General features: G+C 30.8%; 1 protein-coding gene across 1 annotated transcript; it reads left to right on the top strand.

The window, feature by feature from the left end:
- The first annotated feature begins 7518 nt into the window (after positions 1–7518).
- On the top strand, positions 7519–10662 carry LOC132726716 (inactive pancreatic lipase-related protein 1-like). The gene is made up of 5 exons (XM_060712072.1): positions 7519–7888; positions 8640–8871; positions 9269–9388; positions 9632–9784; positions 10418–10662. The coding sequence occupies exons 1-5, from the start codon at positions 7832–7834 to the stop codon at positions 10660–10662; spliced, it is 807 nt and encodes a 268-aa protein (XP_060568055.1). The 5' UTR covers positions 7519–7831.
- The last annotated feature ends 13846 nt before the right edge of the window (positions 10663–24508 follow it).

Genomic DNA, 24508 nt, shown 5'->3' with positions numbered 1-24508 from the left:
GATCACATTCAATTTGGTAAGTATATTTTTTGTAAATGGCAATGAAAACAACATTTTTGTTAAATACAGAAGATACAACACTTGATCATTGATATGATTTAATTTGTGAACATAAATGAAAGAAAATCTAATGTGAGATATGACAATAATGATTTTTGCTAATTACATAATAGTGATTACCAGACAATTTGAACAATAAAACAATGAAAGTCATCAATGTGATAAAATAAGTAATTAGTTGTTCTGATTTGAAATAGTAAAAGGAAGTTAGACAAAGCAGAAAAACACAGCAAATTTTAGAACCTGCAACGTTTTAGATATCGATTTCATGCTCAATTAAAAAAAAAACTTGAGTGAAGCAATTATTGAAATCGACTTTATTGATCATGAATCATTCGTGTTCTTTTTGTACTGGTATTGATCACCAGAATGAAATATATTAATGTACAATTTGCAGATTTTTAAATCTTAATTTTAATTTGGACGCCAATTGAATTGGGATCACCACTGCATGACCGTTAGATTATATTTATTTTTCTTTTGTTTGGATTTTTTTGTGTTGTTATGGTTTTTTGTTGTTTTCTTAAAACTGCACTATACAAATTTCATAGAAAAAGAAATAGCTATATTTCGTCAATTAAATATGTTTCATGTCCACTCCCGTTCTAATTTTGGTGTCAAGACAACAAAATTAGTTTTTTAAGCAATAAATCTATAACCTCATTGTGGCGAAATCGGAAGTACAATTTCAATTTGCATGAGAAAATCCGCCTTTGGGTCATCAGTACATTAATAGAAAATCAACAAACATTTTTCAATAGCAGTCCGAATTTAACGGTATATTTTCGCATTATATAACGAATGTTTTCATACAAATTCAATCTTGAGATGATTGCTTTTTTGTAAACGTCAGGACTAATGCACCGTGAAACTTTAACGGTAAAAGTTTGTTTCATATTTGCTGTGATTTACATGGTTACAATTGATTTTACCATGGAGACTTAGCGTATACACGAGCTAATTATACAATTCTTCATTTGAATGTTAAAATTCGTATACAATACAGTTATACAATACAGTTTATTTGCTTTAAACATTATAACAACGTTTCTAGCATAATAATAGACAGGTAACATAGATAATAGCAATAATATGCAAAAAACAAAATGTTATCAAATGTGTGTTAGCGGAGGGATATTTGTTATATGACAAAATATATAAATCTTGATTTGATATTTTTGTGATGAAATACTTGAAAATGTTAAATACCTCTTCTTTTAAAGGCAAAGTATATAAATCTTGATAAATTTTGATTCATTTTTCTAGAATTAGATGATAAATACTTTCAAACTTTGTGATTGTTGGCCAATGGCAATAATAACTTGGCAAATATTTTATTCTTATATCTCTATAGTAAGGGCAGACCAACAAGAAATGATATTCGTCCTCAATTTGATTAGAATTGCAAAAAGTACATAGTCGACTTTGCCGGAGTGTGTCGTCATATCTTCCTGTTTCAATGCGTAAATTATGTGCTGATATTCTGTATTTAGTTACAGCTACTCTAAATTTTTGTTCACAAATATCTAAAAATATTTCTCCATCAAAAAATCGCGTTTAAATATTGAATAAAAATGTAAGCGACTGGAATTATTTATTTCACAGTACCAATTTTGTTGGTAAGTATCTATAACTCTTAACTTAATCTCTTCAAACGGAATATCTATATCAAACTGGCAATTCCAAATATACGAACTCTAATGTCACCGTGGGGTTTTCCTTATAAAATTATAACTAATGTACAATTTTTAAAGAGATTAAAAACAATACTGTTACAAAATGTTAACGAAACTATAGACTGCTTGGTTTTTAAGCCGACGGAAAAATATGTTTCATATTTTATCTAATTCAGCTTTGTTTGTTTGTTTGTTTCATTTTACGCCTTTTCCCAACAGTATTTTAGTCATATAGACGGGTAGTTTCCTAACCATCGTTCCTGGAGAGTTAACCAGTACTAGACTACCTTCCTCCGTAATTCAGCTTTAATGCTGTTGTTTATATTAATCCCGATTCTGGAAAAGGGTTGCTGGTAGATCTTAATTGTTTTAGAGGAAGGGGATTGGGTTATTTTTGTGACTTTCTCTGTTTGTCTTTTCACAATATCTGCGATAAATACACAGTGACCTACAGACTACATTCAGCTTGTACTGGAAATATTTAACAAACAGATTCTTACACAAAATGTAGAAATGTATGGAAACTCAAGAAAATAACACAGATGTGCACCTGAAATGAATTCAAAAAATAGATAAATACAGAATCCCTAAAGAAAGCCCAACACGACAGAATTGAAAATGTTGCAGGCTCGGTTTGAATGAGCCTGTTCATGGACGGTACTGGAAAGTGCAAGTTACCGTCCATGCCCCCTAGCACCGGCTTTAGCAGAATTAAACATTTAAACATGAAATAGTAAAATTTTGAATTTAGAAACATCCGCAAAACCATTTTTTAACGCATCAACTTAACACATTGCTATGTTACAAATTCAAATTGAATAATAAATGATCTTCAACATTGAACAAAACATAACATGTTTCAAAAACCAAATCAAGATAACTTATGCTTTGTCATCTACATAAGAAAAGCATTAGCTAATGATAAAGATGAACACTTAAAACATGTAAATGTGTCGAATTAAGTAACTGAGGCATTAGAACTCGTCGAAGTTTTTGTTTGTTTGTTTTTTCTAATAAGAGAATCTTACGTACATATAAGCCCTCAGATATACGTACAATCTTCTCCTTTACAGAGTGGACAATATGTGTTAATTCTCTTTTAACCATGGATAAAGAGCATATTTGACAATTATCAACTAAAGAAAATAGCGCCGAATGTGAAAAAGATGCCATAGAAGTAGCAAGTGTAAACATAGTGGCATTAGTTTAACTTCCATGCAAAATACTATATCACTATCAATCTACAAATGTTTAAATACTAAAGACGGAATAGACGGTCCAGCAATATGGCCAATAAGTATTATTTGGAACCAAAATAATAAAGCTAATATCATTTTGTGGCTTACAGTGGTCTGCAGCTTTTTTAAAGGTTTAATAGTTAGTTTGAGATAACACAGAATTTTGCTTTTCCGACAGAAAATGAAAGTTGAAGACCGCTTTAATGGGCCTTTTACAAATCACGATATAGGTATACCATCTTGGTTTTTGTCTTTTAACTGTCTTCAAGAAGATTTAACTTACATACATTCTATAAACTGACATAAGGCCGTGCTTGTATAAATGCATACTTATTGGATTGAAAACAGTCACTAAGTTCAGACAAGCTTTACAATATCTCCGGGCGATTATATCAACCTGATACAGATGTCTAAATTATATCTAACATTTGAAACACTCATTTTTTATGTTTTCATCGAGATAAAAATAAATGTAAAATACAAAAGTTATTATTTATGCTGAGGCACATAGGAAAGCGATAGCGAGATTTAGAAGTTCATAATAGGAGATTAAAGAACGAGAGATTATGTAGAACATGTAATATGAATCAAGTTGAATCATTTTTGTTAGATTGTCTTTTTTATAGAGAATTACATTTAACCATATTAGGTAGTTATTATTTTACATGGCCTTATATTAATAAATTCAATAAACTTCTGTCAACACCCAAAAAATCTGTTTAGGTGAAACTTGCAAAATGTGTTTATCTAGCAAGATAAAGTTGATGTATTATATTAAAATATGCATTTCTTAAAAATATTTGTCATATTTATGAGGTATTGTATTAAATATGTTTAATATAACGTGATTTGAATGTAATGTTCTTATATGTTCTTATATATGTCCATCTTTTGTTAAAACATGAAAATGAAATTCAAATTATATATTTTCATACTTTTCAATATTATATGACTATTGTTAATCTAACCGCCAAATTATATGTGGCGAATTTAATTTAATAATACGGTTAAGGTTTCTTTTGATATTAAAAAATCTTTTTTGTACCCTGATGCAAATTTACAAACTTTTCGTTGAATGAAAGGCAAGCTTTGATTGAATTTCTAAAATAAAAGCTGCAGTGTGGCCTCCAGAGAGACATAAATTCGCATCAAACGATATGTCATTCCTGCTATATTTATGTTGGTCATCATCTTGACACTTAACTGAAAGGTACATTGTCCGTAGTAAAATAATTAACTTTTATAGCGAATGTAGCGAAGAGTAAACAATAGTTCCCGTGATCAATGACATGCAAAGGTAACTGATTTCTTTCGTTATCAGCATACTTCCGACCAAATATGTGCCATTTTGTTCTTATTTAATAAATTCGACATGCTGTATTGCATTGTTTCGGGAAATTTAAATATTTAATAAAAATAAGATTATCTAGATACAGTTTATTTAACATTGAAAAGGACTTGTCTGAAATTTATAGTTATGACTCCAAATATTTATATTGTTAATTAATAACCATTGACTTCAAAACTATAGTATTGTAATATTTATTTTTAATTTCTGAGCTTCAAAATACTTCACGTATCTATCGAGAGATAAAATTGATATTTTCTAGTATTTGAAATCTTTGCAAAACTGCAGTAACGAACATGACACATTGTTAATAAGTTCGTTTGTCTGATCGATTAAATCACAAAATTGTATCATAAATTAAGATATGTACATTGTTTGTTTTGTTTTAAAAATAATGGTCTGGTCAACTACCCATAGATAATAAAGGATATGCTCACATTTTAGTTGATATTTTCTATTCTGAAATCCCTTTTTCGTTGTTATAATTCAGTTTGTTCAATAAAGTCTATGCTATATTTACACTTGCATACTTTATAATGTCATAGCTAATTTAATTATGCAGATTGTTTTATACTTTCATTAGCAGAATTCACTATTTTATTTTTGAAATGAGGGCGTGATATTTATTATACTTTTAATTACTTTTTTTATTAGCCTGATTAGCCTCTTTATTTTCTAACATTGAATATTGCAATAAACATGTACATGTTATTATAAGTGAAACCCTATATTACATGTAACTGTAAAGCGGTGGCGTAAACTATACTTCAAAAGTGATAGTGTTATTTGACGCTTTAAAATCTGCAAATTGGACTTACAAATCTTTCATTGATTTATCAAGTAAGAATAGTGTGTTTTACATACATGTATATAATTCTAGCAGCACATTTTTAATAGTGTTATTTCAGCTCCAACAGGTATTACAAAAAATATTAAAACGTAATAATGTAATTTTTAACGAACGCACTTTGTTATACACATCGCTATGGGCATAATAGCATTATATTGACCAATTAGTCAGTTAGGTGTGTCTTACAGGGAAGTCAGATAAATGTTAGGGATGCAATGAAGTATATTTGATTCTATACAATACATCACTAGAGCAGCGAATAAAAAACATGATGTTACATTGTTAAAAACACAACATTTCGATTAAATTTCAGCATTTATCATTGTATTATGTGAGTTTGAAGAATTGACATTATTGACATTTATTTTGCGGTTATAAACCTCAAAAAGTTTTGCGATAATAGTTCCCGCTGAGGCAATCACCATATTGTTTTGTTTGACCATCCTGTAAATTATTTTACTCAAAGAATCGAAAATACTTATATAACAAGCGAGAGAAGGAAATAATTAAGATAAGATATTAGAAACAAATAATTATATATTCAAAGTGATATTATGTCCATCCAAAAGTAAATAGTGAGTGCACATGTTAAAGTAAAACTAACTTTACATTTTGCCATAATTGTGTTCAAGTTTTTAATATAACTATGAAAATTTCACGTGACCCATGATATTTTCTACAATATCGTTAAGAATATATCGGTCACCTTTACTTTCTAAAAAAACTTTTCTTTATATCAAACTGAGTCTGCAGTTCTCTTGTAATTTTGTTGTGATTAATGCATCTGATGGATCACTTTGTTTCCAGATTTTTATATATGATGCAGTTTTAATATTATTTCAAAACATTTTTTCTTTATTATTACTTAATTGATACTTGATCAACGACCATTGCCAACCTTTTGAAATATGTAAACTCAATTTGACAACAAAAAACATGAGTATATGTCACTTTATGTGAACGATGTTTTGTTTTTATGTTTTTGCTTTTATTTTTTCTTTCCATTGAATGAAAGGTCGCAATGGTCACATACTGTTTGTGATTTTTTTATAACATGAATGCGGCGACGGAAGCCTCTGCTCGATCCTGTTTTATGTTAAACATAAGAGAGATTATCTTAATCAGTTTTACAATGTTTTGAAGATGATTGGGATACTTGGAATGTATAGCTGGTGTTGTCACGTCAATATTAAGCTGACAGTGCTTTAATTACACTGTAGCACTATGTGAACGCTTAACACACATTCTATTACAATAAACAACTTTCACATTTTAAAAAACGAACGTTCATTTTATGAAAGTACACAACTATATTTGCATCGCATCAGTGTTTAAAAGTTCAAATGGTTGGTAATTTCCACGAGAAATCGCTAAATATGACACCAATATATCAGGGATGAACCACCTTAGCCCTTTTTTCTTTGCGAAGAGGGCTTCGAATTATACGGTTGTGCAATTTACAGTATTTATAGTATTTTCATAAAGACGTTTGTCTGTGATATGCAGATTTCAAAAACTCTAATCCCCTTTCCAAATTCCATTTTGTTTAGTTCCGCCCATTGTTTTCTCGTTTAGGGCCTACACATTCTTTTCCTTGGGGACCATACGCCGCTTTTCATGAAATGGCACAAAAGTGTAACATTGGAGGTTCCATGGCAACCCCCGTATGAATACATCTGTGAATGTTTCTAAATTCACAATTGCACCATTTCCTTGTTTAAATGTTGGATTTTGCTGAAGCCGGTGCAGGGGGTGTGCACGGTAGCTTGCAATGTCCAGTACTGTCCACTGGCTCAATTAAACAGAGCCTGCATCATTTCAATTTTGCCGTTTTTGGGCATTCTTTAGGGATTCTATCTTTATTTTCTATTTTATACAGAAACAACAGCAATGATGTCAACGTTATCAAGTTTGGCATTTACATTACTACTGTGTCGGCCAACACAAGGTATGTTATTAACGTCGACGTTTTAAGTACTACTTCAATACTACATTTGTCATACTTAATTAAAATCATATTTGTTTGTTTGTTTATTAATTTTGTAACATGTCATCTAATTTCTTGCTGAAGTGGTTTTAAATTATGTAGTAAAATTTTCTCTTTTGCCAAACTATAAACAGATCTTCTGCAGACGAATAATTTAAAATATCAATTGAGGGCTTAAAATACATTGTTGTCATTCGAATCTACAAAAAATCAATACCTTTTTACCTCGTCCAGCCCCAGAGATGATCACGAAATCCGGGTCGAGTTTAATTAGATAAAGATAGAAATAAGAATAAGTATGATATGAGTCTTAATATCGAAACGATCTCGTACTAGAGAAGTCAAATGCTCGTCCTAACTTTAATTATATAGAACATGTTAAGTTAGTCTTGATCTTACTTTTTAGAGATTTAACTTTCAAAACACTTGTTTTAGGAATATGTGTATTGTGTTTCAGGTTGGTGGTGGATTCCGTATGTTTGTTACGAGGATTTAGGATGTTTCTATAAAACCTGGCAGTTTTACAACTCATTTAATTTTCTGCCACGCTCCCCTGCAAGTATTGGTACAAAATTCACTCTCTATACCCGAGATTTCACATCAGTGATAGACCATGAAAATGTGCAAGATATCGCAGTGGAAAAAGAACTAAAGATTATTGTACATGGGTTTATGAGTTCCGAAGAGGAAACCTGGGTGCAGACCATGGTACAGGAGCTTTTAACATACGTAAGTCTATCACAATGACCCTGTTTTCGTTTTAATGACGATTTTACTTCATAATACCAATGTTATTACATTTTAGGAATTAACATCTACATCTTTTGCTAATAAATGTTTACAGATTCATACATATATCTATACTTCTCGCCCAAAATGAATTCATTCGACAGAAAATTTTCTGAAAGCCGTAACGTCGTACTGACATATTTTACGAGCCACCATACAAAATACTCAAAACAAATACCCAAAAGTGAGCAACTTTGAAAAAAATCAGATTTGGGCTATCTGATGGCTCAACATGTACCTGAAACTAAATATTACCGAGGACAACTATATATAAGATATCAGTGTAATGCTTGCTCCTGTTTTTCCGTCGCCGTTGTCGTTGGTGTTGTTGTTATTATTATTATTATTATTAGTTGAATAAAATTATATTCTTCGAGCCTCTGGCGAGCATAATATTGTTTTATTCAACGAATTAATTGAATTCAGTATAGAACTTACACGAATTTTATATTCTATTTATCACATACCCAAAATAAAGACTGTTTAAAGTGAAAAAAGAGTCATTTTTCATTGACCCGCCTATAGTATAATGTTAACATTTAGCGGGTCTTTACACTATGTTTGTATAACGCTAATGACGTCACGTCAAAATATATGCACGGCCGTGCAATACCTTTTTTACATAGTCGCAAAATCGGCACGGGTATGTGATCATTATTATTATTATTATTGTTACTATTATTATATAAAGCGTGACTATTACGTCATTACTGTGGATTGGAGCAAAGGTGCGGAAGAACTAAATTATTTTCAAGCTGTAGCAGACACACGCCTGGTCGGAGCGGAAATTGCGCGCCTTCTAAATGCCGTAAAAGAGGTTGCACATATCATGCCGGGAAGCGTTCACATTATTGGACATAGCTTAGGTGCACATATAGCGGGATATGTCGGGAAGATTATACCGGGAATCAGCCGAATTACAGGTAATATCAACCATATACATATCTGAATATTTGATGCATGTTCGTTTTTAACAACGGTAACTGACCATTACAGAGCATGACTAGAATGTATATGTATGTAATGGCATATTTACGGTGTATTAAAGTAATCTTCAATTTGTCCATGAAAACCTTATGATTTATTTCAATTTGGTTCTAAGACATATATTGTCTTTCAAAATACACTACATAAAAAGTAAAGCATTAACTTCACATTATTTCACATTTTCTTAGATATTAGATTGCATAAAAACGTTCAGTCATAATTCAGTCACATAGTTATTTGCCAATTGGTTCATTTTATAGTTAGTTAACTTTTTACAATTGATAATTTAGATCTCAAAAAATCTATTGAATAATTGAGTACTGTTTGTTCAAGGAATGGATCCAGCAGGCCCTGCCTTCGAATTTTGGCCGAAAAAAGTTCGTCTAGATCAAAATGACGCCGAGTTTGTTGACGTCATTCACACAGATGCCGAGCTCGTTTTTGGAACGTACAGTATTAATTTCTATTTATTTAGATGCAAATACATTTGTGTATTCCCAAATACACATGTATTGTTTCCAAAATGAAATGAGAAAATTGCCATAAGTTATTATTGGAAAGCAATACTTTATCTAAAATCATTGCATACTGTTTCTACTTACCAAAATGGACATCAAGCGGAAATTAGCAGATATATTTATATGAGCAATAACCTGAAGACTGTTTTACAAAGAACAATTCCTTACATACTTTCAGGTCTAGGAATGATGAGGCCTGTTGGGCACATTGATTTTTATCCAAATGGAGGACAGTATCAGATTGGTTGCACTAATGAACATATTAATGTAATGGAGGTCTTGCTATATGGTGATATAGGCAAGTCACTGGAATTTTGTATTTCAATAGGACGTAATGTACTTATTACTTTGGCGAACATTTGTGTTTCATATGCTTAAAATTAATTGATAAATGCTTAGCAGTACACCTTTGTTTCTGGCAAGGATTTTTTCAAGGATTTTGGGAACACGACCCATACCCATGACATTGGGAATTTCAGCGGTGTTTTGTTAAAAATTGGGAAAAAATGCATGACTGAAATTTTGCAGTGATTAAATGGATGCAAACAATTATTGTCTATAATGGCATCTTCAAAGATTTAAGCACTATTACAGTGAAGAAGCCCTTATTTGCAAAGATTTTAGATTTTTAATTCAATATTTTTATTTTGTAACTTTCAATCGGGAATTTTTTCTTGTGGATTGGGAAAATAATATACTATTTACAATTGGGAATATGACCCAATAACGGCTATAAAATAAGCCAAAAATCCCTGTTTTGACAAGCATAATATAGCCAGAATCTTTCTAAATGTAAAATATAAGATAATAATAATAATGTGTTGAAAGTTCCAATCACCAGCAGATTATTGTACATTCCTTTGTTCGAATGTTGTTTTCAAATTCCACTCATATATGTACAGGTTTTGTTTTGAGAAATACAAGTTTAGAAATACATCTAAATAGTAATTTAATAATTTTTCAGAACAACTTCGACACATTTTCGACATATGCAGTCATCGTCGTGTATATGATTATTTCATTGAGTCAATCAACAGTGCGTGCCAGTTTACGTCATACCCATGTGACAGGATAGATGACCAATCGTCCGCCGCCTGCAACACATGCGGCACCGGGTGTGCACTGATGGGATTGCCTGCCAAACCTAATACAAAACAAGGAAAATACTTCCTGCAAACTAATCAAGCAGAGCCCTTTTGTATTTCGTGAACTTTATACTAACAGTAGAAAATAAACTTTGCAGCAAAAAATAAACCTGTTACGTCGTAATTAACTTATGCTAATAGCTTTATTTCCGTACCAACAATTAAAATGTATGCAAATTATTTTATAATATCATTCTGATTGAAACAATATTGAACATGTACCGAAAACAGACAGTGAATTCAAAAATGTAAACACAACGAAATCAGGATTGTTTTGATAATCAAATTGCTTAAAACAGCATGCCTCAAGTAACATGCTAATTTTCATAGAAATTTCGAAAAACGTGTTTAAGAGTGAAATATTGTGACGTTAATGAGAAAAGTAATTAACACATTGCAAATGGCATGAACCATCCGCGAAGATTACCAAAAATAAGATCATAAATACGCTGATAGTTAGCGGGAAAACAGTTAATACATTTCGAATAATCGTTTTACATATTTAAGTTTGATTTTCTTGAAATATTATGGCTCATCTAAAGGCATGCAGCTTCACTTCCTTGTATTCATCCTACTTTATGACTCCCCGATTACGGCGATTAGTTTATTCATGCAGATTACCCTGTCGGAAAAAAATGTATTTCTGTACAGTTTTCAATAAGCTGATTAACAGTTACAACTGGCAATCGAGTAAAAATTATGTGTATTTATGGTTACCGTAAGTTTCGTTCAAATGCGACATTACTTAAGATATCAAATCCAATAAAGGTGCTATAACAATATGTTGACAAGATATAACATCAGCCAAAGCTAAGGTCCTGACTGACATCATTTGTGTCGGGTGAATACATTTCGTTCTACCAGATTGAGTTCGATGCGATGTTTATGTTTTCATACAGAACAAAAATAAGTATTCAAGATTTGTCAAACCGAATAAATTATAACACCAATCTGGTATATTTTATGCACGTGTTTGCCGGTTTTGCAATGTCAGTGGACAAAAGTGATGATGTCATGGAACATAATATTATATTATTAATAAGTTAATACTATCACCCATAGAAAATAGTGAATAATTTGGGTAAAAAACCTGAAATATGATGTTTTACGTATTCCATTTATCGCCAGAGTACAACTTTTCTTAGTTATCTTCAATGAACCGTAAGGATATATTTCTTGTAATCAACAGTTAATCTTTCATAAGAAAACAGATAAAAGAGAAATCACTAAAGAACGCCCAAGACGATTCGGTTTGATTAAGCCAGTTTACCGGCTTTTAAAAGCAGAACATGAAAAGGTAAAACTTTGAATTTAGAAACATCTTCATATGGTGATTATCATTGAACATTCAATGTGACACGATTGTGCCATTCCATTGAGTCATTTAACAAAATAAAAATTTATTTTTGAAAATCAAACAGGCCATAAAGCGTAGTTATATGTTTGTAAATCTTGATCTGAAATAAAGGTTATTATTATATGTCAACGTCACAGTACTCGTGCATTTTTGTCTTATATAAAACAGTTTCTCTTCACCCTTTGTCTCGTACAGTCTTTTCTTTAATACCGATTTAAAATACACGTTAATGATACATTCGTACAATTTGATGCGATCCATGCATCTTTTGAAATAAAATTACTGCAAAAATACAAGAAGCATTATATTATAAAAAAAAACAACTTAATATAATTGCTCTATGTTACTTACTTCCTTTTATTTTATATGAAGAAAAAATGTATAAAAGCTTTGTCACCTAGATAGTTTTAATCAACTAATAACTTTTTGAAAGAGATGACAAATGCTTCTTCGCAATCTATTGTCAAGGAACATCCATCATACTCTAATATATTTCAGAAAATCACATTAGTCAGGATTTTTATCCTTCTATCAACGAATTGTAACAAGTTAACTTAAGTGCTAATGTAATGTTTAGAAAAAGAATTTTGATTGTATCGCACTTATTATAAAAATTGTGTTTAAAAAGACGCATTAATTTGTCCTCTTTAACAGCTTTTATACAGATATATCGGTCAAAACATGTATACGCTTTTAAGTTAAGAAGGAAACTAATGTCTTATGCTAATGTATTTCTTATTAGTAGCTTAATGTATTACGCTGTCTGAAGTCGGTTAAGCCGTAACAATTTTAACTAACTAATGAAGTCAATACGTCACTCTCTTGCACAGATAGTACATAATAATTTGTCCTCAAATTATCTCTGTTACGGCTATGGCTCATTGATCTTAATGTCAATTATACATATGAATATAAATTTAAAGTTTATTGCTGTACAATATTTTTGCTACCACAACACAACTATAAATGGATTGTTAAAACATGCGTCTATAAAACAAAAGACAGACACATTCCCTTGTTTCCCGGCTTGTGGGGTTTTTTTTGTTGTTTTTTGTGTTGTTGTTGTTGTTGTTGTTGTTTATTTGTTAAGTTGTTGTGTGTTTTTTTTTTTTTTTTTTTTTTTTTCTTTTCTTTTTTCTTTTGTGTGTGTGTGTTTTTTTTTTTTTTTTTTTGTTTTTTTTGTTTTGTTTTTTTTTGGGGGGGGGGGGGCGGGTGTTGTATGTGTACATAAAAACGTATGATAAATAGCATGAGATATAGCGGTCTAAAATATAATAATTGCCATAACGAACAATTGCCTACGTATACATACTAATACGCTTGGGTACAATTCGCTGAGGAAGGTGAAATGATAAAAAGTACTTAATGAAGTCCGAATGCTTATCCTGTAAAGATTAACATGCAATTACCATCGTTATTGAAAAAGTATTTCAAGCAGGAATGTTGAGTATTTTAGCATTTCAAAACATTCATTTTTTTGTTATTTATTTATTTTTTGTGACGATGTTGTTTTAAACTTATACGTTTGTTACATGACTTTTATCTGCAGAAAGTGTTACTAATATTTGTTATCTTATAATTATTTCTATTCTTATTTTAAAATTCATTTTCGTTAGATCACGTTATCAATATTAACTGTAACATGCACACTTCAGATTTCGTGTTGCATATATGATAGTAGTATGTCGTTAAAATAATTATTTCGAACATACTTGTATTTATATATATTATCTATATATTAATTAAAAACGCTTATTTGAATTTGCTTTAACTGTCGGTCTTTTCGCTGTCCTCGACGGCATTTATTATACATTCAATATATTAAGACAAACAAGGAAAGTGATATAACGTCATTGAGCAACGCCCGTCGTGGTGTCGTATGTCGTCTGCCGCGTGATTTTTTAGTGGTTACTCCGTAAAGTCAATATAACGCTTGAATTTCAAAGACTAAACTAGACTAATAGCATGGCCGTCCGTTGGAAAGCTGTATATAACGATCTACGTCTATCAGAGAATAACAACTCTATCACATGTCATGGTTTGAATAATGACTACCATTATTCTATTAATCATGTTTGGCAGTAATTTGAAAGGTATGTACTTCTTGTCAAATTTAATCACTATATTTAAAACAGTATTCATTGTTTTACATTTGTTATACTTGTTCGATAATGGAAGAAGTACTGACAACCTGTACAATAGCCTGTCAATAGCTGCTGTTTTATCAAGGAGCAACAGGAAATATGGATCTATGAGGAATTTGTAATCTTCAAGTTTTAGTTTTGGTAAATGAATATCCGAGTGGAGAAAACCGCATTTTTATGTTCTCCTAAGTCATAAAGTCGCCGCTTTGTCCGTCAACCCGTATGTATGTCCACTCGTCCGCATTTTCATAGACATAACTCTAAAACTACAAGGGGTATCAACAAATAACTTTGCAGATCGTTAGATCTTATTTAGAGGAAGTGTAGAACATAAGAATACCCTGCCTGCCTAATTTTGAAGTATTTGCCTTTTTCACGTTTTTACACTTTGAACTTTGCCCGGGACATAACTTTGAAACTATAAGAGGTATCAAAAAGAAACTAAGTTGGTTAATATATCTCATTGAGTAGAAAGTACAGTGCACAAAAACAGTAACTCTGCCTTACGTAATTTTGGAGTAATTGCCCGTTTTTATTTTTACACTTTGAACTTGTTCCGCATATAATTCTGAAACCATCAGAGGTATCAACAAGAAACAAAGTAGGTAATTACACACGCTATAGATAAACTACCTTTCTATGTCCAAAACCTATACGGGGAGCATCACCTGGTTCGACTGGCTCTTGTTACAAATCTATAACAAGCGACTTTAGTACAAATCTGTCCAAACAGATATATCTTATGATTTTGATAAATGGCTTACTTACCAAAGTAACAAATGCCGATTGTTTGGTTAGATTTATTGTTATTCATGAAAAAAAGGTCAGAAAATGGATTTATCAGGTCAAGTATTGTAGGAAACACTTCTGTACCACATATGATATCGTCTGTTTCTATTTTAGACAAATTGTTGGGATACAGGCGATACATCATCATATTACAATATTTGATCAAAACTATGTATTTTGATTGCTCGAAATGTTTTTTATAGATTGAAATTAAGTAAATACTTGGAAATAATTATACAATGTTTTATCGATTACATGACAATTGTCAAATTAGTGTAAATTTACAGACATTTATAAGATTTAAGTCATTTCACTTTCTATTTTAGAGAAAATATTTGGATAGTGGCGATATATTTTGCATCGTTATGACAAATATGAAGTAGTATGAGAATTTCTTACTAGAAATAGAATTCGCCAACCTTTGAATTCTAATGCAAGAAATAATAAATTAGTTTCATGACGTATTTACATCTTTTTAATTCTTATTTACACCATGATCGTGACTTTCTAACGTTACCTGAAAATCAGTGATTATACAACTTTATTGGACATAAAATCTAAAAATGGAAGATTCACCGAGAGCAAGTAAAAGTTAAGCAAATTGTTGAAAATTGCAAACTCGAATATATATTGAGTATAATATTGACAGATATTATAAGTGCTGTATTCCCATGCCTTTCTCTAGCACAAGTTTAATCGTTATGTGGTACTGAATATTAGAAATATTTGAGTCAATGAAGAATCAATATACAGACACTAAGATGAGGTACGTGATAACTGTTTAAAGACGCTATACATTCCTTTACAAATACTATTAAATAACATTTGTAAATTCAGCATTCTTCTACATTAATGCATTTCTCAGCTGGAAATTACGACCTTTATTTCTGGTTGAAATAATAACATTTACGTTATAAAATGTAGTTATAAAGGGTCAATTAAACAAACGAAATGTATGTGCCTCTCTTTTAAACTTTCCTAAATTACGAAAATTTATATAGTACGATATGTTACGAGAGGAGTTAACGGCAAAGAATATAAAGATGAAAGTAATTGTTAGTTACTAATTATGGCGTAAGCAGTCTAATTAACTAGCATTTATATGTTGTTCATTTTATATCAAAGATATTGTACATGAGATTTATATTTAAACAGAGATTTCTTGTACTGGAGTCATAAATCCATTAGTAAATCTTTGATAGCTTTCTTAAGAGATTCTTTATTTCTCTCTATTTTATCGTTGTTTGTGCAGTGTGGAGACTGTAAAAAGTTCAATCACGAATGTTATATTTTCGATCCTTAAAGATCATTCAGCGCGACATCATTGTTGTGCTGATGGTATTTTAGTTCTTTCTTTTTGGCTATTTTCTAGTTGGTTGGTTCAAGAATTCATCACCTGAATACCAATACGAAATTATACCATTATAAAATTTATACATGTAATTGATTACTTATCGATTACATGTATCTATAATCGATCACCATCCCTGGTATCATTCAGCACCTCTAGAGATAGCAATATTACAATACATTAGATACAAAGTTAGTAGACTACCGTTGAAGTACGTGGTTTATTTTATTCCTGTAAAATTCTTGCCTGATAATTATATAGAACTATAAATTTGTCACTGATATTTGGTCAGAAAGGTTACTGAAGCAACATTTGTACAGGAATGCTGTCTGTATGTAAGTAACAATGTGAAGACAATGATTGGCACAAGTGTTATAACAATGAAGGCATCTGAAGACAAAGGGAGACAAACTAAGTATCAATGGCATAATTGTTGTCACAGTAAGCTCCCTTTCTATCATTTACATAGAAGTCGATAGGACGTTCTGCAGAAGAGAATGTGTTCTGGATTAATATCCAGGTATCATTTGATATTACGTTCACAAACACAATATTTATTTAATTCATGTTTTTGCGGTTCAGATTAATTTGCTGTAAATGTTGTTGTTTTTGCGCCCTCCTTTGTGTCGTCAAACTACCGTGACATTATTACAATATGTATACGATGTCACTGTCTGTAGAACCACGCGTTGTTAATTATTGTAAAAATGATTTTAAAAAAAACACATTCAATCTTTTAAGTGTATTTTTTTCCGAATTTCTCTGAACTTACATGTATGCAATTAACAAATAAATGAAATTTCTTTCTTTGCATCGATCAGTCAGTTTAACTTATTCGTTATTTATAAATACTTAAAATATAATGATAGTCTGAAATTTGAAAACAACTTAAATGTACTTTTAATGGGGAAAAAAGTCATACAATGATAGTCTGAAGTTTGAAAACAACTTAAATGTACATTTAATGAAAAAAAAATCAAACATAATTTGTTTCATATTGTACGGTGGCACAGAGGTGACATGTGTGTGTTTTTATTTATCTTGTGCTCACAAGATTCCTTGCCATGGCAACAATTTGCTAAGTCGTGCGCACGAGATACTATATCGTGACAACGAGTTACTAAGTCGTGGGCACGAGATAAAATAAGTCATACGCACGAGATACCATGTCGTGATCACGAGTAACTAAGTCGTGCGCACGAGATAATTAAGTCGTGGCCACGAAATACTATGTCACTGGGACAAATGTGACGTTAACGGATTGAATACTAGTACAAGGCTACTGCACCTTTGTGAATTGATGTAGACGGATATTATATTCATATTTGTAAATTTGTCATATTTGTACCTTTGTAAAAAATGATACATGTAATATTTTCACATTTGTAAATTTATGATATTATCACATCTGTAAATTGGTATTTATATTTCACATAACATTTTTCAAATTCAAATCATTTTTACATTTGTAAATTCATATTATTTTCATATTTGTAAGTTCATATCACTGATGATGCTTTTAGTTTGTAACACCCGAGGTTAGCCAAAATCATTCGTGGTTTGGCGCCATATGACCTGAAATGTGTTGGTGCACCAAAATAGCAAACAAACAAAAGCGTTTTCGTAGTTCAAAAAATGTCTTCTGAATGATTTATTGGAAAAAAATACATCATACGAGTATTTGAGTTGGGACATGTGTACGCATTTATGATAATAGAATATCGCTGAATTTATTAGTAGAAGTAAACTAATGAGTTGGACCTTATTTATATTTTCTTTCAAAATTTTATTTTGTTTTAGTTCAAGAGCTATTTTAAACATTTATTCATTTTTTCACAAAATGCGACAATGTAGTGGGCGATCTATAAATTGTACATAATAGATATGACTTTTTCATCTCTATCTATATTGATACAGGAAGTACATTTCTGAGTTTAAAAAAAATGCTTAGGTATCAAAAATGTGGACATTATGCATGATAAGACATCTTAGAAATTTTGCAGATGTACGAGCTCGTATATATAAAATATTGTATCTAACACACGTAGATTTACAAGTTATTTATTATGCAAAGTATTCTTCAAAATCGATTCGTAACTTATATTCTTCAAATCGATATGTAACTTGTTAAGTTGTTACCAGTGAATTATTAACCTTTTCACTGCCATAGGGACGGCATATGCCGTCCCTATTACAGTCGAACTTCGTTCGCTCGAACTCGGAGGGCCTGTGCAAATTTGTTCGAGAGATCGGTAGTTCGAGCCAACCGAGGTTGAACTATTATTACGTTAATCATATGCCTAAAGGTTTTCCTAGCTTACATCGGTCGAATGATAAATGCGACAATATAATTGATTGTTAGTACATCTGTTCGTCGAATATTTCATATTCAGAATTATTATCCCAGTGTTGTAATTAAGTATTAACGGTACGCTGTGTTAATATATATTCATGCATATTGTAACTGGTTGAGTTCGATTGGGCAATCAAACCAAAATTGTTGAACAATGTTCAAAATATATCTATATGTTTATAATGGGATGAAATGAATGAAATATTTATTAAAAACATTCACAGCAGCATCTTTTTGTAGACATTTACTGAAATAAACACACATACAACTGTCATTAAATAGATAACACTGTTACGATTCACTTTACATGAACTACGGCTGTAATTGAAGTCGTCCGGGTAAACGTCATTCTTTATTGGCATGCATATTTCACTTATTTAACAAGTTATTTTCTTTTTATCGTTACCATAAACGGCAAATCAACAATATTATCATAACAAATAAATCGGTTACAACACCTCTTATTTTGTATCAATTAACCTTAATTACCTTTGTCACGATCACGAGGTGTTAAAAACATGTGTCGCCGACTGTCATTTTTTTAGGACATACCGACTTGTCTTTTTGTGTTCGACCGAAAAGGTGTGATTTTCACTATATTTCTGCCGAAGGGACCAGAGATCAGGTTCGAGAGTTCGAGCGATCGGTGTTCGAGCGATCCGAGGTAGAACAATATATATTATATAGGAATTTTGCCGGGACTGGGCGATGAGTTCGAGCGAACGAAGTTTAACTGTATTTTCGGCGTATTTGTCATATGGACGGCTTTTGCCGTTTCTATAATAATAATAATTATAATAATAATACTTATAATAATAATAATAAATATATAGATAATTATACCATCGACAATAATTATTATTATACTAGCAGATTTGGAAACATATATAATTATTATAATACTATTAACAAATAATAGTAATTATATTAATTAATATAGAAATTTCTTAGAAAACCTTCTTGCAAATAGGTGATCAATAAATAAATAACCCTCTGGCAGCGAAAGGTTAATAAACCACTTCAGTCATAAATGACAATTCCTTTACATTCAGTTACTTTCATAACTTGTTTTCATTGCTGTAAAATTTGTTTTCGTATGGTAACTTTTCGCGGCGTTAATCAATAAGAAACAAAAAACACAATCAATTGAAAAAAGATTAAAAACCAATATAAGAAGGATAGGATATTTAAAACTATTTTAAATCAACAAAGCTCTCTTCACACGAATATTCTTATATTCTTATAAAGAGTAATAACAAAGCGGAAATGTTTTGTGATGAATTTGAGTGTAAATAAATAATACCGAATATATTAAAGTAGAGATGTTTGAGTTATTTTTAAAACATTTATATAATATATAAAGAATCTTGTGCGATGACAAAGGAATGGATTGCCTTTTATAAGTTACTCACATGTTTGATTTTTTCTGTCAGTTATCAGACATTAGTATGTAAATAATACATAGGTTTGTTGGTAACAGGAGAGAAACACTGTAACCCGATGTTAACAGTATTTTTACAAGGAAGATATTTTACCGTTACTGATAAAATATGAAAACAAAGATCAACAGATTAAGAAAGAAGGGCAGTATTTAAAGAACTCATCACCCGACACAACCCAGCAACACAGGACCGGCGGACCGCCCAGCAGGACACCAAACAAAACCAATCAGGGACAGAACGTTATTTGAATAATTTAAAATAGGAGATGAAAGACACCGACACAACTTATGTCTTACTTATCTTATTTTCCCGATCAAATAAGTAATGATCTGAAATTTTCAAATAAATCTAACTTCGAAAAAAAGTTGCAAAGAAAACAAATATACTTTGAACATTAATATATTTCAATTCATATGTACTATTACATAACTTAATAAGTATAAGTCCATCTAACTTCACTTTTACTAAATAATCAATCTCAAATATTGATATATTCCAATTACTTAATTTAACATTTTTATGAACAAATTAGTCGTTTTTCTTTATTTTATTTCATCCTTTTATAACATATAAAATTTTTATATCCATAGTAAACAAAATCCCGCCTTTTAGCATTTAGTGTTTGAAATTATATTTTGTCGAATAGGATTGCAGTATTTCAAATGAATCGTAACACATTTGATTTGGTAAATTTTGCAAACTGTTATTCAGTCTATTAAATCGACTCATTATAAAAAATAATTTAAAACAGTAAGCTTGTTAAAATTGATAAGTACGTATTTACAAATTTAATTTTGTAAATAAGTACTAAAAAATTTTAACCTATGTGTAAAACAAAAATACATTAGTACCTCGTGCACAATAATTCACCGTCGGGGAACAAAAACAATAGGTTTAGTAAAATGCAAGTGAATAATATAGTATTGGGACTAATAAAACAGTACAAAATATTACTACATCACCGTCATTTAACTTTATATAGAATTTTAAAGGCATAATTTAATGTCATTGCAACTTGTTAAGGAAATGATTTTTTATAACAAATAAAATGAAACATATGAAGATACATAGTATATATACTGCGACAGTTGTAAGAGTATTTTTGAGTAAATGATAATATATACCAGTCATTAAACATACAATAAACTGTGTTTCATTTTATTCCATTTTATAATTAAAAATTGAAGCCAATGATACCGTTGTGATCTATAATTACTTTACCTTTCCAGAATATACTGTATCTCAATCACACACATTTTTGACAATTTGCAATAATAATATTCTGCATCTAAATAGTGTTATAGATCTGTCTGTCACTATTAAATTCGTTTAAAATCATTTGTTTCACGGTTTAATCGTTCGCGTTTTGAAATTTGACAGATTTTCTCTTGCAAACGACGATGAAAACTGACGTTTACTTTTGAACTATTCAAGACGCAAAAAAGTATTCTATTCTAGGTTGCAAATAGCTAAATGCCTGTCTGTAGTGAACAAGTGGCTGAATCGAGAAAAATGCACCAGCGATGGACTCATTACTTATGCTAAAGCTATGGCCGGTGTGGTAACATGCTTTACATATGTTGAAATACAATTCAGTATGCTGTTTATAAAAAAAAATACCATAAATGTAATGCAAAGCTCAACTTAAAAATTTATGATCGCACTTTTGAAAATGAAGAAAATAACAAAATCCACACAATACAATATTATATAAATTTATACTTTTATTTTTTAGTGTTTTTATTAACTTACTTAAATGCATTATTGTACATTCAAGTCTATCAGTGACATCGTAAATTTCCGTAAATAGTACAGATAGTTATGAATACCTTTATATGTTAAAGAAACAAAAGGACTGTAGTTATTATTTACCCACCCCTTTTTACTTTTAACTTTATTTTCTTTAATCAAGAACAATTTCTAAGATTATAAGTTGGATGTAATCTGAAGGAATGTATATACATATGAAATATGAATTATGTAAAACGTTATTCAATACGATACTACTACTGAGAAAGTTTTTAAAGTAGCAAAGCCTTGAAAAGGTTCGATCCCTCGCAGGGATATGAAAACAAAGATTAACAGTAAACATTTTTGACTCGAGTTGATTGAGTCTAATCTTGAGAGATTACAGAAAGTGCAATATCCCTCAAGACCCCTAGCAATTAATAAAGCTTCATTTAATCTTCACAAATGTGAATTCTTGTATCGGTTATCACGGAGGATCTGAATAATTTAACAAGACTGAAATGAAGTACAGGGGCAACTTTTTACAGCTTCCACACAACCCTAGACAACTACTATTGTAAAGATCCGGAAAAATTGTTTTTCTTCCCTATTGTACTATTGTAACTATTACTGATACTACCAACAAAGAATATTCACAGAGTATGTCTCTACCATGTCTTTGTACGCATTCAAAACTTGCATGCTTAATTGAACTTACTTAATAATTTATGTCAAAAGAAGAAGTTTCTTCTCTTACTCAAATAGGTTACTGAATGTGCTTTTGCTTGACTTCAGACTTTATTCCTATTTTTCCTTGCTTTACAGACTCGTGACACCCGTCTGGATAAGTCGGACAAAAACTTTTTATTAACATTCCATGTCACTTATAAATCTTTTTTGAAAATGAAACAAATGAAGCTGTATGTCATCGGAGTATGTGTATGGATAACTTTGAGCACTGTTATATCGACAACTGATATCCGTTGGACGAAATATTACTTTGAAAAGGATTTAAATGGAGTCACATGTCGTTCAGCTGATTACATCTTCACCCACGTAGACGTTTCTGACTCCGTGAAATGCGGCAAACTTTGTTCCTCGCATCAAAAGTGCCTTACATTTGTTTATCAACTGGATAATTTTCAGTGCATCGGGTGTGAAGTGGTTAAGCCACCAACGAATCAGAGACTGGCAGGATCACTTCAGTTTTCCCGGAGGGAATGCCAATTCTATCTTAGTTGTTAAGAAATAAACTTATATTATTACACATCTAATCAGCTCGACAAGACTTTTTTCTCGTTTGTGTTCCACAACATCAGACATGTACCATGTACATTTTGAAGTTCCTATGATATCAAATCAAATATAAACTTAACGAATTCTAAATATAAAACAACATAGAACCGTTAAAATCTAAATTTGTTTTATATTTTCTAAATCTTATACACAAGTCACAATGTTTGTTTAACTTACTTGAAAGGCATCATACAAAATTTAGATAAAACATAAACTTTCATTCTTTAATAACTGTATACCTTGACTGGTTAGCCTATACAATTTTAAGATTACACAACGGTTGCAAAGACGTTTTTGCAGAAAACAAATTTGCAAAATTTAGTGTTTATGATATAAGACTGGAAAGCTCGGAAACGATCAAAGTGTTTTGTGACATGAGAACAGATGAAGGTGGATATTGGACGGTTTGTTGACATACATTCTTTTTCGATGTGATATGGGCAAAACAAAATGAGTTGTAGATACTTCCCTTGAGTTATCAAAATTTCATGTACTATCTAACCAATTTACATTTAACTAGAAAATTGTTTATAAAAGGAATTATTTAAAAAATTTGAGAAAACCAAGCAATCACAATTTAACAACATATGAAATACCAAAAAAAATGGCACAATAAAATCCTTCAGTTATAATTTGTTTTTGTATATGGCTATAGTCTTACAGTACGTAAATTGCATCCTCCAGTAGCTCTTGTCTATGTAAAATAAATACCCACATAATTATCTAAACATGTAGTAATTTAATTCGGTATTTGATTGTCGCTTAAGTGTCGGCGAGGGAGATGGTCCACGTTTCATTGTCTCACGTCAACAGATGCTATCAGACCAAGTCTGCAGACTTACTTTATTATTTGCTCCCAATTTTTATAATTATTTATTTATGTAAATGGATCTTGTATGCTAAAGGTTTTCCAAAACCGGATGGACGATCGTTAAGATTTCGACAGGAATTTATCAGCATATACGGATGGGTTTTGTGACGTAACTGGGGAATACTGGCTAGGTTTATAGTAATTTACATTGCCAAACTACCTGTTCACATGGTAACATACTTTCAATTGCCAAGGTATCTCATACTTTTTAATCACGTATCTGTTTTTGGCAAACGTGCTCGCGTGCGTGCGTGTGTGTGAAAACATATTAATTTCTGTTAAACTTTTTTTATAAATTTTTATCTTATGCTATTATCGTGTAATATGATATGTTAAAATGCGTTTTAATCCCTACAATCGCAAATATTAATAATAATCTTTGGTGATTTTATAGTAGACCAAATACTTGTCTTTATAGGATTAAGGTATAATATCTAAGAAATCACAAATTTCCTAAGTGAATTAAGGTTGAATGTGGTATCAACCCCAGGTGGCTCTGGATATAAGATATATTATCTCTAATATAGATGGCAAGAGGTTAGTCTTTTGCTAAATATACTTACATCTTGTACAAAAATA

This window comes from Ruditapes philippinarum, unplaced genomic scaffold, assembly GCF_026571515.1.
Source record: "Ruditapes philippinarum isolate M1 unplaced genomic scaffold, ASM2657151v2 ctg4009_1_1_1_1, whole genome shotgun sequence".
NCBI lineage: Eukaryota > Metazoa > Mollusca > Bivalvia > Venerida > Veneridae > Ruditapes > Ruditapes philippinarum.
Note: the sequence above shows the minus strand (reverse complement) of the source record. Positions and strands in the feature narration are given on the sequence as shown.

Excerpts from the sequence above, each read along its gene's own strand:
- LOC132726716 (XM_060712072.1), top strand. The coding sequence starts at position 7,832 with ATGAGTTCCGAAGAGGAAACCTGGGTGCAGACCATGGTACAGGAGCTT. Across the intron at positions 7,889-8,639 it reads TACAGGAGCTTTTAACATAC|CGTGACTATTACGTCATTAC; the intron begins GTAAGTCTATCA and ends TATTATATAAAG. Across the intron at positions 9,785-10,417 it reads ATTTTGTATTTCAATAGGAC|AACAACTTCGACACATTTTC; the intron begins GTAATGTACTTA and ends ATAATTTTTCAG.